At 45.9% G+C, this 17,859-nt stretch overlaps 1 protein-coding gene across 2 annotated transcripts in view; it reads left to right on the top strand.

Annotated features, from left to right (window-relative positions):
• ACVR1B (activin A receptor type 1B) overlaps positions 1-17,859 on the top strand; it is a 35,848-nt gene that overhangs the window by 13,750 nt on the left and 4,239 nt on the right. For both annotated transcript variants that reach the window (XR_011470827.1, XM_070410193.1), the window contains exons 2-8: positions 2,930-3,169; positions 4,196-4,444; positions 7,808-8,038; positions 10,640-10,807; positions 11,947-12,103; positions 12,808-12,932; positions 16,334-16,464. Coding sequence is in view for 1 of the 2 variants with exons in the window: in XM_070410193.1 (XP_070266294.1) it covers positions 2,930-3,169; positions 4,196-4,444; positions 7,808-8,038; positions 10,640-10,807; positions 11,947-12,103; positions 12,808-12,932; positions 16,334-16,464 (1,301 nt within the window). In the remaining variant the exon portion in view is untranslated. The remainder of the gene's footprint in view (positions 1-2,929; positions 3,170-4,195; positions 4,445-7,807; positions 8,039-10,639; positions 10,808-11,946; positions 12,104-12,807; positions 12,933-16,333; positions 16,465-17,859) is intronic.

The following is a 17,859-nucleotide window of genomic DNA, read 5'->3' as shown; positions in this document are numbered from 1 at the left end:
GCTGTGATACCCTGCGTGGCTCCAGTGATAGTAACTGAAACCTTTGCAGGGGTGTGGGCAGTAGTGATGTTTATGTTAAAAATAGAACTTTCTCAGACTTGTCACTCATTGTAAAACATAGACGTACACAGATAGGTGCAGAGAGAATCTTTCTCAGAGTACCCACAGCACTTAAGGGATGTTTGGCTAATCTTTATACCATTTCTGTAAGATAAATGGTCTTTTTTGGTTGGGCAGCCAAGGCCCAGATAGATTCAGGGACTTGCTCAATTCCTTATCGCAAACCCACAAGGCCCTGCTCCCACTTCCGTTCTTCGTCCAGTCTAGCATAGATTTCACCACTTTTGTTCTTTCCTGTCTTACACCAAGATTGTTTAAGTACTTCCCAAAAATAATGAGCCACGTGTGGGTGTGTTCGCTCTCCAGGCTGAATCACTGAAAGGGGCCGTGAACCAATGCAAGGAGGATAAGTATCTGGAATCAGAGACTCCTGGCTCCCAATTGACGACTCTGAAGTGAGCTTTTTTCAAAAGGCGGCTGCGGGTCTGGCCTGTGTGTCCCACTGTGCTCAGAATAGCCCTCTTGGAGTTGTTCGCTTTCCCTTCTCGCTTCCCAAAATAGACCCAGTGCTGTTCTCTTTGCTGGATGGCCTGGCGCGTGTGTTGAGAGGTGTTCACTCCATGGGGAGCCCCTTTTGTGCCTGAATGTCCCCCTGACACAAAGGAGTGGGTGTTGGCTTCCCTGAGGTAACAGGGCTGCAGCTGGAGTAAAAGATTTGGATTGAGTATTCGGAAGGGCACAGAAGTAAATTTGTTAACAAGGTGAATAAAAGGGTGCAAATAAAGGTACTTGGTAAGAAAAATGGAGAAGGTTCTTTTAGTCTTTGTGTCTAAAAGGGTTGGGATTGAAGTTTAGGAGGCATTTACTTTTAAAATTCCTTCTAGATTTGGAATGTAGCCTAAAGAGTACCTGCTTTAAACTTCCTGCCTTTAAAAATGTAACACTACCCAAACCCTTCAGCAGGTAGCTACATGTTTTGGAATTTCTCCCTGAAGAAAGGGATCTGATCAAACGCTGTGAAAAAAATAACCACAGGCCCTAGTGCTGTTTACCTGTCAGAGCTCTCTCTCCTTTGTTTCCTGGGCTGGGGATGGCAGGGATGTGTCCTTTACAGAAGCCTGAGAAAGGAGGGGTGTGTCACTGAGATATTTAGAATCTGTCTTTGGATTTGAAAGCCAAGAGGTGCCTCCCATTGTATGGGAGAAAGAGACAAAGGTAAACTGTTTACAGCCTAAAGGGGTGAGTTACAACAGACTGGGTTTTCATGGGACTGGCCATATATGCCTCTTCTCTAGGGGCCCTAGTTTGAATACCTTCCCACTCGGTATCCAGATAGTATCCACTTAGTGTCTAGTCTGGGACCTGGGTGGGCCCTACCACCTCCATCCCCTGTGAGTCCCAACCTAAGCATTGTAGTGGCTAAAGCCACACTCCTGCCCCTCCCAGAGGTCAGGGCTCGGTTAGGCTCATGGGAGACAGTGCTGGGCAGAACCAACTGCTGCTGTCTGTGCTATTCCTGTTAGACAGATAAATCAAGGATTTCAGACTCCAGGGCTGCTGAACTAGCTTTCAGAGGCACAAATTCACTTACAGTAATTTCCTGCCAATAGTCTACACTTATGTATACTACACACCCAGCAAAACTCACTAGGCCCAGAGATGATTGCATACACTACCTATTTGAAAATAAAAAATAAAAAAAAAATATATATATATACACACACACACACACACACACTATATATATATATATATATACACACACACACACACACACACACACACACCGTATATAGACATATATTACCTTTTAAAGTGATATCCAGGGACCTTTCAGAATGGGTTAAACACATTGAGTCCTTTTTATGCATTAGCTCATTTAATCCTCACAGTAACTTTATGAGGTAGCCACTGATATTATCTTCTTTGGAGGGTATTGTTTTTGCCCTCATGAGAGAGGTACTTGCCATGGACTAAAGCAGTGGTCGGTAAACTGCGGCTCGCGAGCCACATGCGGCTCTTTGGCCCCTTGAGTGTGGCTCTTCCACAAAATACCACGTGCGGGCGCGCATGTACAGTGCGATTGAAACTTCGTGGCCCATGCGCAGAAGTCGGTATTTTGTGGAAGAGCCACACTCAAAGAGCCAAAGAGCCACGTGTGGCTCGAGAGCCGCAGTTTGCCGACCACTGGACTGAAGGAAGAGGATGTTGGACAGTCAGGGGAAGCTTTTCTTTATTTTTAAATCCTCACCTGAGGATATGTTTATTGATTTGAGAGAGAGAAACATCAGTGTGAGAAACGTCTATCAGTTGCCTTCTGCAGCACCCTGACCGGGTCGAACCCACAGCCTTTTGGTGCACAGGACGACGCTCCAACCAGCTGAGCCACTCAGCCGGGATGGCAGGGGAAGCTTTTCAAAGGAAGTGATGTTTAAGCTGAATTTTAAAGGATTTATAGGAATTTTCCAGGAAAAAGAGCATTGCAGCAAAAGAGTATATGAGAGCATGCATACTGACTGCATTCAGGAGACTAGGCATCTAAATTTAAAGAAAAACGTCTTTCCCAGTCACAAAGTTATTTGTATTAAGTCTAAGGCAAAGTTCAAAAGGTAGTTTCTCTGTGTCTCAGAGGCATAAAATAGAGCACTTAGAGGAAGATGGTGGGGCCTAGAAAGTCTTGTTTGTGAGCTGAATAAACAGGTGAAAGGTTGTGTCTCCATTGACAATATCATCTTTCTGACCCGATCTCTATAAAAGCTCCTTATTTTGGAACATCAGGGATGCTAAGGAATGATATTCTAAGTTTGTGAAAGGACCCAGGATAAGATCTAATCTTTGATGTCAATGTCTACTCCCAAATTTCCTGCAGCTCTGCTGTGTACGTGCACCAGCTGCCTACAGGCCAACTACACGTGTGAAACAGATGGGGCCTGCATGGTTTCCATTTTCAACCTGGATGGGATGGAGCACCATGTGCGTACCTGCATCCCCAAAGTGGAGCTGGTCCCTGCTGGGAAGCCCTTCTATTGCCTGAGCTCCGAGGACCTGCGTAACACCCACTGCTGCTATACTGACTTCTGCAACAAGATCGACCTGAGGGTGCCCAGTGGTGAGTGGACACTCTTGTTGGACTATTGGCTCATCTTGGAGGTGGGGCACCCTTGTCATTTCATCCTTCTCTACGCTTCCCAATCCCTTTGTTTGATGATAGGTAAACTTTTTGAAGTTCCCTAAGGCAGTGGTCGGCAAACTCATTAGTCAACAGAGCCAAATATCAACAGTACAACGATTGAAATTTCTTTTGAGAGCCAAAATTTTTAAACTTAAACTATATAGGTAGGTACATTGTTATTAACTTAATTAGGGTACTCCTGAGGCTTAGGAAGAGCCACACTCAAGGGGCCAAAGAGCCGCATGTGGCTCTCGAGCCGCAGATTGCCGACCACGGCCCTAAGGTGACAAGGGATGGGATTGCTCCCACATCAGGTTTGTAGATTAGAGGATGAGGGAGACAGATTATTGTCAAGTTGGTCCCAGAGGTGAAAGCTGCATTTTGGATGGTGGCCAAGTGGCATAGGCAGCTGTTGAGGAGCGGGAGAACCAGGCAAGGAGGTGGGTGGGAGTGGTTGGATATGGGACTGATTCTGAAGGAGGCAACCCCAGAGCCTCAGGAAGGGAGCTTTTGGGGTGAAGGCAATACTGGAAAGAGGGGCCACAATTAGGCAAAAAGGGCGGTGATCACGGCTGGGAAGTGTTAGACCTCACCCCTCTGCAGGTCTGCCATTTAGAAGGCATCACTGAGGAGATAGAGGAGCAGGAGAGAGACTGGAGCAGAGCTTAAAAGAGTTACAAGTTGAAGAGTAGATCCTGGCATCTGTCCGGGCCACTGAGATGGGAAAAGTACCATGAAATTACAAAGTGGGTTATGGATTTGACTGATGCAAAGGACACTAAAGAGGTTGCATTTGAGAGCAGACACACTAGCCCCATAAGACTGGAGAGGTCAAGCACACCTTGAGCATGTGGCGAGGGAACGGGCATTTCACTTAGAGGGAGGTGTTGGGGATAAATAAGGCCGGTGCATTCCCTTGTTTTGACTCTTTGTTCTTTCCCTCTTCTTTCTCACTTGACCCAGGTCACCTCAAGGAGCCTGAGCACCCTTCCATGTGGGGCCCTGTGGAGCTGGTCGGCATCATTGCTGGCCCTGTGTTCCTCCTGTTTCTCATCATCATCATTGTTTTCCTTGTCATTAACTATCACCAGCGTGTCTATCACAACCGCCAGAGGCTGGACATGGAAGATCCCTCATGTGAGATGTGCCTCTCCAAAGACAAGACGCTCCAAGATCTTGTCTACGATCTCTCCACATCAGGGTCTGGCTCAGGTACTGAGTTCTTCTGGCCTTGGGTCTGTCGTTGGCCTTCATCACTGCTTCCCAGCAGGATAGATAGAGCATTTCTGAGAAAGGCTGGATCTTACACTTGTTTATAGCAGCAGTGAGTCTTTTGGTGTCATACTTCCCCTTCTTGTGGAGTCTGACATGTAATAAGATAAGGGGGGGTCACAGAAAATCTTTCATTCCCTGGGATTCCAAAGGTCAAGTGCAAACCTCTCTCGTCCAGAAACTCTGCCTCTCTCCAAGTTCTGTAACCAACATCTATTAAAATTCATCTGGTTCCACCTGAGCGGTGGAGTGCTCAATTTAAGGGCCCCTTTTGAGAAACAGGAGTGTGCCGCGTTCCTGTGAGGTGGTGACAGCTAATCATTGATCCCTGAGCAACCACAAGGGGAGTTTAAGGACATTGAGTGAAGCTGAAAGCTGGGTTTGGTGAATCATTGACTTGTTCCAGTTGCCCAGAGGTTTTTTCATGCGGTTAAATAAAGGCAGCTTGGGCTTCCAGCATGGCCAGCATCAGCCCCATTTCTTGTCCTGCCTGTTGGTAACCGAGTCTTCCTTAGATGAGGGAATTGAACCAAACACTGGGCCTTGTCGTGAGACCAGGATTGGCAAAAGGGGATTGGATTGTTCGGGTCTCGGTATATAGCTCAGCTAGCTATTAGATATGAGTGTGACTGCAAAATAGTCTTTTCATGAAGATAAACAATTATTTTAGTGATGGTGGTATTCTGTTCTTGTAAAAAAATCACCCAGAAAAATCATTATTTTTGCCAATGTAGCTAAAACATACAGAATCATATTTGTGAGAATTTTGTGTTTATGTATTTTTTTATATATTTTATTAATTTTTACAGAGAGGAAGGGAGAGGGATAGAGAGTTGGAAACATCAGTGAGAGAGAAACATTGATCAGCTACCTCCTACACACTCCCCACTGGGAATGTGCCTGCAACCAAGGTACATGCCCTTGATCAAAATCGAACCCGGGACCCTTCAGTCCGCAGGCCGACGCTCTATCCACTGAGCCAAACCGGTTAGGGCATGTTTATGTATTTTTTTTGCCATGTGACAAGACTGTTCTGTAGGGAAATTATACCATCAGTCATAGCCAGACATTTCTCCTTGAACACAAGGAATACTTTGACATCTCTTGAATTTTAGTGGTTTTGCCTTTATTAAACTCTGCAGTAGAGTGTGCCAAAATGATGGATGTATTAAAAGCTGTATACATTTAGGAAGGGAGAAAAATAGATGGCCTGTTCTTTGATGAAGGAGGAAGGACAGTGGTTAGATCTTCCTGACTGCCTGTGACTTGATTTGCTGTCAGAGGAGGGTAGCTCGGTTTCCAGAGTCCAGCTGAGGCTCTGGAAGGTGCGTGGTGGTTAGTCAGCTGGGATGAAGTGATTAATAACCATTTCTCTCTAGATGGTTTAGTCCAGTGGTCGGCAAACTCATTAGTCAGCAGAGCCAAATATCAAGAGTACGACGATTGAAATTTCTTTTGAGAGCCAAAGTTTTTAAACTTAAACTATATAGGTAGGTACATTGTTATTAACTTAATTAGGGTACTCCTAAGGCTTAGGAAGAGCCGAACTCAAGGGGCCAAAGAGCCGCATGTGGCTCGCAAGCCGCAGTTTGCTGACCTCTGGTTTAGTCCATTCTTAATTCAGAATATGCAGAGCTTCCAAGGTGTTGGAGTTTTAATTCTGTGGATTTAAAGTGAATAAGTCCTTGCTGCTTACGTGACTTTCAATTCACATGCACAGATATATATAGAACACCCTCTGGATGATACAGGATGAACAGAGATGAGAAGGAAGCTGATCCAAAGTTGGATAAAAGGGATGGAGGTTGTTGGGAAAGGTCCTGCAGAGGAGGGTGCACTCAAAGGGGTCTTGAACACTGAATTTGAAGTTTTAAGAGAAATGAGAGGACAAGGAACATTCTAGGCCAAAGAAAATCTCTTGAGCAAAAGGACAGAAAGGCGTGAAAGTTCACCGAGTGTTTAGAGAACAACAGAGTCCAGCATGGCGTGGCCACGCTGGGGGTGGAAGGGGCAGGCTGTCCAGGAGGAAAGGACCTTGAGTGCTGTGCTTTTTCTGGCAAGATAAGAGGCATCTACAGAAACTTCTCCTGTGGAAGGAGTTCTGGCAGTGGTGTGGAGGATGAATTCATTCATTTGCCAACCTCCTGTTAGAGAGGGCAGGGTGAGGTAGGGCTGTGTGTGGGTTGCAGGGCAGGAGCAGGGTGAGATGGGAGGCAGAAAGACCAGTTGGAAATGTTTTAAAGAAGGGCCTGAACTAGGACTGGCACAGAGAAGATGGGGAGTAGGGGTCCAAGTTGAGAAACTTTTTGCTGGCTCTATACTGCATATAGTTAAAAGCATGAACTTTGGAGTCAGCCAGTCCTAAATTTTAATTCCTGTATTGCCACTTATTGTTTGTATGCATTTGAATGAGTTACTTAACCTTCTCCCTTTGGGCCTCAGTTTTCTCATCTGTAAAATGGGGATAATAAAAGTACCCACCTTATAGATGTTTGTGAGGAAATGAGATAATTTATGTAAAGCCCTTAGCATAGTGCCTAAAGCATACAGTAAGTGGTCATTTCCATCCACAAGAGTTAGGGATTAATAACATTTTTTTATTTGGTCAGGGAGAGGAAGTGAGAGAGTTAAGAGTTAGTCATGATGGTAGGGGTGGATTGGTAAGATAGGGAGACATTGAATGAGTCAAATGAGGCAATAAATGAGTTCTAGAAAGACAATAAAATTAATCTTAGAATAAGCATGGGTAGTCTCCCATTCTGCATCTGGAGCTCCACCTGTGAGCAGAACTTTGATCTCTAGATCCTTATATGCCCTGACCACAATTTGGGTTTCATGGGACACGCAGCACTGCCCTCTAGTGGTGAATGAGCAGAGAGCCAGAAGGTGCTCCCAGTGCTCAAGTCCTCACTTTCATCTTTTCTGCCCTCTTTCCTCTTCATCAGCATAAGGCAGATGTGGATGGATTGGCCCACAGGTGGCTGGTTACAGAGCTGATAAATCTGGTCAGATGTTTGTATTAAAATCTGTCATCCACGCTAAAGAAGAGGATAAATTGCTTAGATCAGGAACAGCTAATCCTTTGCATTTCCCTTTCTGTAGTCACTCTCAGGCGCTGCCTGGCTTAGTCTTCGGGTGGACTACCTGGACATGGTACAGGGGCAGCCACAGCTCTGCATGGCCAGTGCAGCAGTGCAGCATGGGGCGCGGTGATCAGGCTTTTCCAGTGTGGCAGTGAGAGCGGGAGTTACAAAGTTTAGCAAAATTACAGTGTCCGCTTTCTTTCCATCCTTTGGTCCATAGGGTTACCACTGTTTGTCCAGCGCACAGTGGCCCGAACCATCGTTTTACAGGAGATTATTGGCAAGGGCCGGTTTGGAGAAGTGTGGCGCGGCCGCTGGAGGGGTGGTGATGTGGCTGTGAAAATTTTCTCTTCTCGTGAAGAACGGTCTTGGTTCCGGGAAGCAGAGATATACCAGACAGTCATGCTGCGCCACGAAAACATCCTCGGATTTATTGCTGCTGACAATAAAGGTAAAGGGCTGGGCGTGGAGACAGCGTGTCCTAAAGCCAACCATGGTCCCAGACGGAGGGGTGACTGGGGCAACACAGCTCTGTTTGCCTTCATAGTTATTGCCCATAGAGAATCTAAATAAGGTAATGATTTTCAAACTTTTCTTCTACAAAAAGCTTATGTGGAAACCCAGGTTACTTAGCAAGTAAATAAGCAGTTATTAAGCAGGTGAACAGGATAAAGCTCTTGCCCCTCCTGCTCACTTCCCTTCCAAGACACTCTCAACCCCCCTCCCCCAGGGTAGTCCCTGAGGGGCCCCACTGGAGGGAAGAACTGTGGCCTCAGCTCTGGCCAGGAAAGGATGGCCCCGAAAAGCACGTTGCCCACGTTCTGTGGCAGGCACCCCAGCAGCAGACACGGTTTTGCAGTGGAGCAGGTGCAGCAAAGCAGTGACCTGCCTGCCGCCAAAGTGCCACCTCGTGGCTCTCAGACTCAGCGTTGGGTCCGCTTATATCCGAGGTCCCTTGTTTCCCCCTCCTCCTCGCTCCTGTTCTTGCTTTTGTTTTTGAGTCTTTCTTGTGCGGCCAGGCACGTTGTCATTTTTGAGGGCCTCGTTCACTACAAAGGGATAAAGTCATGGTGAATTGTAGGATGTGATCAGGTGACATGCTGTTCTAGTGAGCACAGTCGGGGGTGAGATGCGGGTCAGGGAGCACACCTGAGCTTGACTGAGGCGGAGGTAGCAGGAGCTGGTCAGAAAGCAAACCAGCGGGAGGTTCACTCCAGACAGGTGAGCAGAGGTGAAGTGTGTTTGGGAACCTGCAGTAACTTGGGTGGCTGTGTTACAGCAGAAGACGGCGGTGAGTCACGGAGGCCAGGTTGTGAGGCCTTTTTGAGAGGAGTGTATTTTTTTATGAAATAATAGGTAGTAACTGAAATTTCACTCATTAGTTCAGTAACATCATCTATTGACAACTATAGGCAGGACCTCTGCCCATAGAACAAGACACAGTCCCTGCCCTCACAGGCCCCAGGAAGAGGGGACAGCAGACACACGGGGAGGTAGTCCACTTGGAGTCAAAGACCATGAGGTGATGGGCTTTGCCGTTTTGGAATCTCCTGGCAGTTGTGACCCAGTTTGCTCCCAGGGCACAGCGATTTTTAGAAGTTAGTGTCTACAAAGCTACGGAAGATGCTAAGTATTTATGTTTCCTTCCTAAAACAGCAGCAGGCTGCGCATTCCTCACATTGCTGTGGGGGTTGGTAGTGATCTTGGCCTCCCCCAGCTGAAACGTCTTGGTCTCATACACAAGGGAAGAAGCGGGAGAGAATTTTTTACTCCTTCTGAACAAAACAACATCACCTTGGAATAAAACTTAAATCTTACATCTGTTTTAAAGGATCAAAAGAGGTCTTCCCTTTTGACGTATTGGCAGGGTCCTCAAGACTTGGGGGCTGGTTAGAGTGTAAGAGGGGTGTGTTGAGTGGACCCCTGTTTAGAGAAGCCAAGACTAGTGCTGTTCAGAAGCCACTCCCTTGATTGATCTGGCAGCTGTGTGAGTCGGTCTGGCTGTCGAGCCCACATTGGGACCTGGGGAGAGGGAAGTGGGACTCCTCTGACTTGCCTTTTCAACACGATATGTAGTACAGTATCGTGTCCTGGAACCAGCACCGGCCTGGAATTTAGAAGATCTCAATCCAATTTCCAATTTTCCTATTGACTGCAGCATAACCCAATTAGATTGACAGCTTTGGTTTTACTGTTTCTCCCTCTCTTCCTCCCCCTCCTTCCCACTGCACACACACCCACACCCACAATGTATAAGAGTGTGTGCTATCCACCTTCCATTGCTCTTCTGAGGGCGAGACGACCTCTCTGGAATCCTGGGATGTGTGCTCGTCATGCCCTGAAAAGTGTTTTTTTGGTCTGGGATGCAATAATGCACAAAGGAGCTCTTTCCTGCTCAGAGCTCATAACCTGGAAAGCAGTGGATTTAGGAAAGAAATGCTACAAATGAGACAGGTGCTGGGCTGTGCTGTGCTCAAAGCATCTTAGAGAATGGGGGTGGGGGAAGGTAGAGGAGAATATAGGGGGATTAATGGTGATTTAAGGAGACTTGAGCACAATACAATATACAGATGATGTATTATAGAATTGTACACATGAAACCCATGTTACCACGATAATTTCCATTGTTGAAAAGGGGTCTTGCTGCAGAGAGGACCTGAAGCCTCCGCCGTGGCGGTGGGCGCAGCCAGTCGTGGTTGATAGCGTAGAGAAGCGGGTCGCCTCAGGATCGGAAGCAGTGTTACTCTCTGAGCATACGCTTCCTCTTCTGGAGGCCTCTCACTTCAGAGTTGGGGTTACAGTGGGATGCTGTCCAGACCCTACAGCCACCTACGAGAAATAAGGGAGCGGGTCTAAGAAAGAAATGCTGCTCTGTCCTCCCTGGAGCCTGAAATACCTGCAGGTGAAACGGGCGCAGAGGAGGCCTCCGGAGGCGTGGAGGCGAGAGGTGGGAGTTCAGGAGCAGCTGGAGTCCATGGGGTGCACATCTTCCTTTCCTGCTTTAACCGCTGTGGTTGTGCCTTTTCTGGAACTCTTCTGTGGTTCTCTGCAGATAATGGCACCTGGACACAGCTGTGGCTCGTCTCGGACTACCATGAGCATGGCTCCCTGTTCGATTATCTTAACCGGTACACAGTGACGATCGAGGGGATGATCAAGCTGGCCTTGTCTGCTGCCAGTGGGCTGGCACACCTGCACATGGAGATCGTGGGCACCCAAGGTGAGTGGACCCAGCCGAGGGGCGGTGATGCTGGGTTGCCTTTAAAAGCTTGTACCATCCTGATTTGGTTCCCAGACACCTTCTTACTGAGAACGTTGGAGCTGGACCTCAGGAACTGTCGTCTAATCTGAAGGAGAGAGGTTTGGACTTGACTTGAGTGAGAACAGGAGGGTCTCCGGGGTTCTCCCACCTGCCTCCAGCACCCCCGCAGGGGCTCGTGGGAAAGTGCGAGAACTGGAGCTAGTGTTCACTGAGCAGTCATCTCAGAAGTCCACAGTGCACAGGAGCTAAGACGATGCAGGAGGCTCTTGTGACAGGAGCATCGGTTTAGTGATTTCACACGTTCATTGGGGGCAGCTGGCTGAAAGACTGCTTGGTGGATTACGCCCTGGGCTTCCTTAGTCTAGGAAGGTTTTTCTGGAGGCAGAAGCCTTGACCAGCCCTGGTTATTGACTGTACTGTCAGCTCTAGGAAATCCTGGATCTTGTCACGGTGGCAGGGTGTGTTCCCTGATGCTGCCGTGACAGAAAACCAGCCATTAAAAGTTTGGTCTTGTTACTAGCCTCTGTCTGGTATCAGCAGTCTTCATTAACCCCTAGAGTGCTGGGAGCGCCTTCGCGCTCCTCCTGCAGTGTCACTATTAGATGCTAGTAGTTCACTCTTTATTGACAGATGGCTTTGCTGTAAAATCAGCAAAAATGCCTTGGCAATTTTAGCATAGATCCTAGGATATTGGTTGGCACTCAAAGGGTTAATTGTTGGTGATTTTGTTTGATTCTAACACCTAGCCAACACAGCAGTTTTTCTTTGAATTCCTCAGCACTTCAGTACTGGAGAGTAATAGTTCAGGGAAGGCGAGTAGTAGTAGTCATGGTAATATCATCTAATACACATGCCCTTCTGAGCTCATCACTTACCTACATTAATGCATTTACTCCTCACAACATTTCTGTGAAGTCAGTGCTGGTGTTAGTCTGTATAGTTGGGTTAAATTGCTTTTCCAGGGTTACTGGGCTAGTGGGAGGCAAAGCCAGGACTCAAACTCACGGGACTTCCTAACATTCAGTCTGGCTGTAGACTCTTGCTTGTAACATTTTTACGATCTTTCTTTAAAGGTCCCTATTTTTTTTCTCTGCCAGGGAAGCCTGGAATTGCTCATCGAGACTTAAAGTCGAAGAACATCCTAGTGAAGAAAAACGGCATGTGCGCCATTGCAGACCTGGGCCTGGCCGTCCGTCATGATGCAGTCACAGACACCATTGACATTGCCCCAAATCAGAGGGTGGGAACCAAACGGTAGGAAGGCCCTCTGCCTGTCCTGAGTGGTCCATGTGTGCCTTCCTCATTGTGCAGGAGGAAGTAAGAGAAGGTCTGCTTATCAGTTGAATCTCAGTGAATTTCACTAAGTTGTTTTGCTGCTTTTCCCTCCCTTTTGACCTGAATGAATGAATGACCCAGGGCCCAAATTGTGAGGCCTGAGGTGATCCCCTAATTTGCCTTACTGTGTGTGTGTGTGTGTGAAGTAGTATTCATTAGCTGAGAGGGACTTTGATGACTATCTAGAATAATTTTCACATTGTCTGCAACCAGGTAAGATAAAGAAGTACAGAATGAAATTTAAGCTCAACCTGTCACTGTGGCTACATCTAATAAAGTCCAAGACCCCAGTAGCAACTAGATTTTACATATTGTTAGTACCCTGTGACCCACAGTACAAATACCTCTGCCAAGAAATCAAAACATGCTAAAAATAAATCTTGATGTTAAAAAGTAGAGGTACAAATAAGAGTAGCCTATGCTACTTCCTAAAGCTATGCTGAAGAATTTAGATTCGAATCCAAAATATGAGAGTTTGCAATAAAAACATTGATGAGTTCCTCGTCCCCAAGGGACTTTTTTGGGGTGATACCCACATTCTGAGGGTCTCCAGGTCAGTACCTTGATTTAAGGAGAGAAGCCACCTTTTCCTCTGCATGATCATGTTTCCTTTGCTGTTGCAGATACATGGCCCCTGAAGTGCTTGATGAAACCATTAACATGAAGCACTTTGACTCCTTTAAATGTGCTGATATCTATGCCCTCGGGCTTGTATATTGGGAGATTGCTCGAAGATGCAATTCTGGAGGTACTTTTCTCTTCTGCCTTTTCTTGCTCCTGCCTCCCCGTCTAGGATGCTGATCACCTGAGGATGCCGGTGTTCTACTGCCTCCTTTCTTTTTACAACCTGCCGGATGCCTAGTGACAGACTCCATCAATCACAGCGTTCTCATCAAATATGAGGGAACCTTGGAGGTAGCTGTGCGAAGGGTGTGTTTACTCTCTGGACCAGCTTCTAAAGTAGTGCTTTACATTGTGGTAAACATTCTGGAGGCCTATTTGGCTTTTTAAAAATTTTAAACAGATTGTTCTTATTGGGCCTGGAGGTTGCGAAAGTCCTGGGCAGGAATAGAATGGAGCTACTGCAGGGGTCTCCTTGATACAGGAGGCATTGTATGCTAACACACTGGCTCTCAAGCTGTGCTCCTGGGGAACATGGGTTTCATTGACAAATTAATAGTGGTAATTTCTCAATTCGTAGGACAAAGCTTACCAGTGTGTAGAATTTTCTCAAAATGAGTTTTTCTCTTGTACTTTTTCTTAAATCTTTGGAATTTGCAACTACTCACTTATGTCAGAATCCAGTGAAAGGTAGTGTCAGGTTTAGCTGAGAACATTTTTATCATCAGCTTAGTACATCAGTATTTTACAGTGACTTTCAAGTATGCTGCCCTCAAGTTCAAGAACCACTAGAGCCCTGCCCTCAGCCATTTATCTGTAATGTAAGAAATTCCAGTCAGGGGAAATGAAATGAAATGAAATGAATTAAAAAGAACTGGTGAGTCTTCCAGCTAGACCCCTTTCTATGTTACTATCTTTTTCTGTCTATAATATTTTTGGTAAGATCCAAATTATGGAGAAGGCACCCAGGTACTCATAGAATTGTACATCTAAAATTTTGATCCTTATATACAGGAAACAGATTAAGAAAATCTGGTCACACAGATCTTAACCTGAGTAACTTAATTTGTTCTTCCTCATACCATCCAGAAATTGGGGCTACGTGTATAATAATACTAATAATGCTAACATTTATCCCTTTTTATGTATAAATTAGTTAAATCTTTACTATAAACCTGTAAAGTGGGTACTAATATTGTCACCATTTTGCAGATGAAAAAACGAATCATAGAGAGATTAGCTAATTTGTCCAAGATCATATGGCTGATAAACTAGGATTCAACCTGTGGTAAATTGAGGTCAGAGCTCAAGCTCTTAACTACCCCCTGAGATTACTACCAAGTCAACTCTATTGCTTTTTGTTTTTTTATTTCAGAGAGGAAGGGAAAGGGAGAGAGAGAGAGAACCATCAATGATGAGAATCATTGATCAGCTGCCTCCTGCACACTCCACACTGGGGACTGAGCTCGCAGCTAGGGCATGTGCCCTTACTGGGAATTGAACTTCCCCTAATTGTCTCTGTGGTTACCAAGGTGGACCTCCTGATTCATGGCTTGATGCTCAACCACTGAGCAACACTGGTCTGGCCGGACTCTATTTGAAAGTCTCTCCTATTAGCTCCGGATAGCAGAATTTTTCCTGGAAAAGGGCATGAGAAAGTTACATTGGATTTTTTTAAAATATATTTTTATTGATTTCAGAGAGGAAGGAAGGGAGAGAGAGACAATGATGAGAGAGAATCATTGATCAGCTGCCTCCAGCATGCCCCTCCTCTCCCCACTGGGGATCGATCGAGCCTGGGATCCTTCAGTTCGCAGGCTAACATTTTATCCACTAAGCTAAACCGGTTAGGGCACATTGAATTTTTTAAATTAATTTTTTATTATGGAAGATATTTCAGTGTGTAGCTCTGACTTCCAAAAATAATACTCTTGTCACACTTTTTAAAATGAACATTCTTTTTTTTTTTTTAATTTAATTTTGTTTTATTTCTTAAAGTATTACAAAGAGTATTACACATGTCTCCTTCCCCCCCCCCCCCCCCCCCCGCCTTGACATTCCTCCGGCCTCCCCTACCCCCCAGTGTCTTGTGTCCATTGGTTATTCTTATATGCATGCATGCAAGTCATTCGGTTGATCTCTTACCTCCCCCCCAACCCTCCCTAGGCTTCCCACTGTAGTTTGACAGTCCTGAACATTAATTCTTAATATCATTTAACATCAGTCAGTGTTGAGATTTCCCCAATTTTCTCCTGAACAGTTTGTTCAAAATTAGGGTTAATGTTCATTTGTTGCAGTTGATTGATGCATTGCTTAAGTCTCTTATAATCTACTAGAGGCCCGGTGCATGAAATTCGTGCGCTGGAGGGGGGACGGGGTGTAGTCCCTCAGCCTGGCCTGCGCCCTCTCACATTCTGGGAGCCCTCAGGGGATGTCCAACAGATGGACATCCTTAGTGCTGCCAAGGAGGCGAGAGAGGCTCCCGCCAGTGCCGCTGCGCTCGCCAGCCGTGAACCCGGCTCAGGGCTTCTGGCTGGGTGGCGCTCCCCCTGTGGGAGCGCACTGACCACCAGGGGGCAGCTCCTGTGTTGAATGTCTACCCCCTGGTGGTCAGTGTGTGTCACAGCGACTGGTCATTCCGCCATTCGGTTGATTTGCATATTAGCCTTTTATTATATAGGATAGGTTTCACATCCCATTTCCCGCCCCCCATGGCTTTTTTAATTGGAGAATCCAGTCTTTTGTCCTGTAAATTTTCCTGTTTGTCTCTTCATAGAGTTCATGTGTTCCTGTGAATTTTCTGTGATAGTTACATTCAATGACTACAATCAGATTTTTTTTTCAAAAGTTCTTCTGTTACAAGGCACATAGTGCTGGTAACTCTATTTCTGTGATATTAACAGCCATCAGTGATCACTGTCCAAATCCAAATTCATTAGAGTTTGAAAAATGCCAATATTCTGATTCTCTCAGCCTTCGTGTATTAGCTAGATTTCTTCTTGGAAGAGAAACTTCCCCTAATTGTCTCTATGGTCACCAAGGTGGATAGTTTGAACAGGAACGGCAGGAAAAATACTTGACTTCCATTTATCAAAATAACAAGTGTTAGCTATCATCTTACAAAGATGACCGTGATTTTGAGGGTTTTGCTGTTTAGTATAATTATGAACTGGAAGACTTCTTTTTTGAACTGGTGGATTTAAAATATTTGTTTCCATTAAAGTTATTAATCTTACTATTGCATAAATGTTCTCCTCTTTGACTGGTTGGGAGCTTTTCAAGTTGGTGCCTGTTGACTTGACCTCAGTAGTCTTTGATAGTTTTCTTGCCTTTTGGTATGAAAAAGATGTTTCTGGCTAATCATCTGTACCTCTTGTCCCATCCCTAGATCCACCGAGCTCTCCAAGGAGCCCAATCCCTCCTAGTGGGACGTGCTGTGTGCAGGCCACAGTGTGCTTGTTCTCATTGGAGTTTGAGTCATCTCTTCCTTCTGTTGGTAACTCAAGTGGATATTTTCTCTTCTTCCAGGAGTCCATGAAGAATATCAGCTGCCATATTATGACTTAGTGCCCTCTGACCCTTCCATTGAGGAAATGCGCAAGGTCGTATGTGACCAGAAGCTGCGTCCCAACATCCCCAACTGGTGGCAGAGTTATGAGGTAGGAAGCTCCCCTACCTCCTGCTGCTTTTCCGTCTGCATAGTTTTTCTACCTTACCTGACAGGGGGTCCAACCCCTAAGTGTGTCTGTTACAATAATACCACTGTGCTATGATTTTATATACTAAGCCCTGAGAGGCCACAGTCCCTTGTCCTGGGCACTGTAGGATCCCCTTTGGAATCCACAGCCTAGTAGAAGCAGTTGGCCCTGGGGACACAGATAGGATAGGTGGTCAACAGGAGACAGAAACAAAAGCCTAGTGGGAGCTCTTAGACCTGTCTAACTGGAAAGATGACTTAGTGAGTACATGTCTGTGAGGGAGGTGGCCTTTCTAACAACTCAGAAGAGCGGAGGAGGATGTGGAGAATTTGAATTTGGGGGAGATGGCAAATGAAGTGAAGAGGGAACAACGTAGCTGACTGGTGTCGCTCAATAGTTGAACATCAACCTGTGAACCAGGAAGTCAGGGTTTGATTCCGGGTCAAGGCACATGCCCGGGTTACAGGCTCGATCCCCAGTGTGGGACGTGCAGGAGGCAGCTGATCAATGATTCTCTCTCATCATTGATGTTTCTATCTCTCTCTCCCTCTCCCTTCCTATCTGAAATCAATAAAAATATATATTTTTTTAAAAAAAACAGAACATTTTGTGTAAAGAATTGAAATGACAAATGTATTATACAGAGTCCTAATGAACATGGAGTTCTGGGGTCTTAGAGTCTTCAGGGGGAGCAGGTTTTGCCTAGCTAAGTGCACTTGAGCCTCTTTTTCCCTCATAGCTCTGCTTTTTTTTTTTTTTTTTTCCCAGAGAGGAAGGGAGAGGGAGAGAGAAACATCGATGATGAGAGAGCATCATCGATTGGCTGCCTTCTGCACAACCTCACTGGGGATCTAGCCTGTAACCCAGGGATGGGCCCTGACCCAGAATGGAGCGGTGACCTGGTTCATAGGTGGCTGCTCAACTACTGGCAGGCAGCTCTGCCGTTTAGGAATATAACCACTAGAGGGCGCTTCTGCATTGACCAAAAAATTACTTCGTTCACATTTTAGGTGATGTCCTCTCATTGCATAATCCAGCAGCATTTTCCAAATGTTCCTCGGAACCCCCAGTTGGGTTTACTTCAGAGGATGAATGTGAGGCTGGAAGAGCTGCTTTTACTGCCCTGCCCCACTCTGTTCAGTCACCACTGTTTGTATTGTTGGGACTCTACTCAGGAAAGTAGGGGGAAAATATTTTTCCTCTCTGAAAATTCCACTGTTAAACGGAATTTTGAAAAATAGTGGCCTTGAGCAGCAATCGAGGAACTTTATAGCCCTCGATAACCAGTAGCGGTCCTTAGGCGACCTTCCATGTCACCTTTTGGCCTGACTGTAGTGGTCGCCTGTGTCATCTTGG

Source organism: Myotis yumanensis, unplaced genomic scaffold (assembly GCF_028538775.1).
Source record: "Myotis yumanensis isolate MYYU_CA2020_CCGP unplaced genomic scaffold, mMyoYum1.0.hap1 SCAF_3, whole genome shotgun sequence".
NCBI lineage: Eukaryota > Metazoa > Chordata > Mammalia > Chiroptera > Vespertilionidae > Myotis > Myotis yumanensis.
The sequence above is the reverse complement of the archived record's forward strand: the minus strand, read 5'-3'. Positions and strand labels throughout refer to the sequence as shown.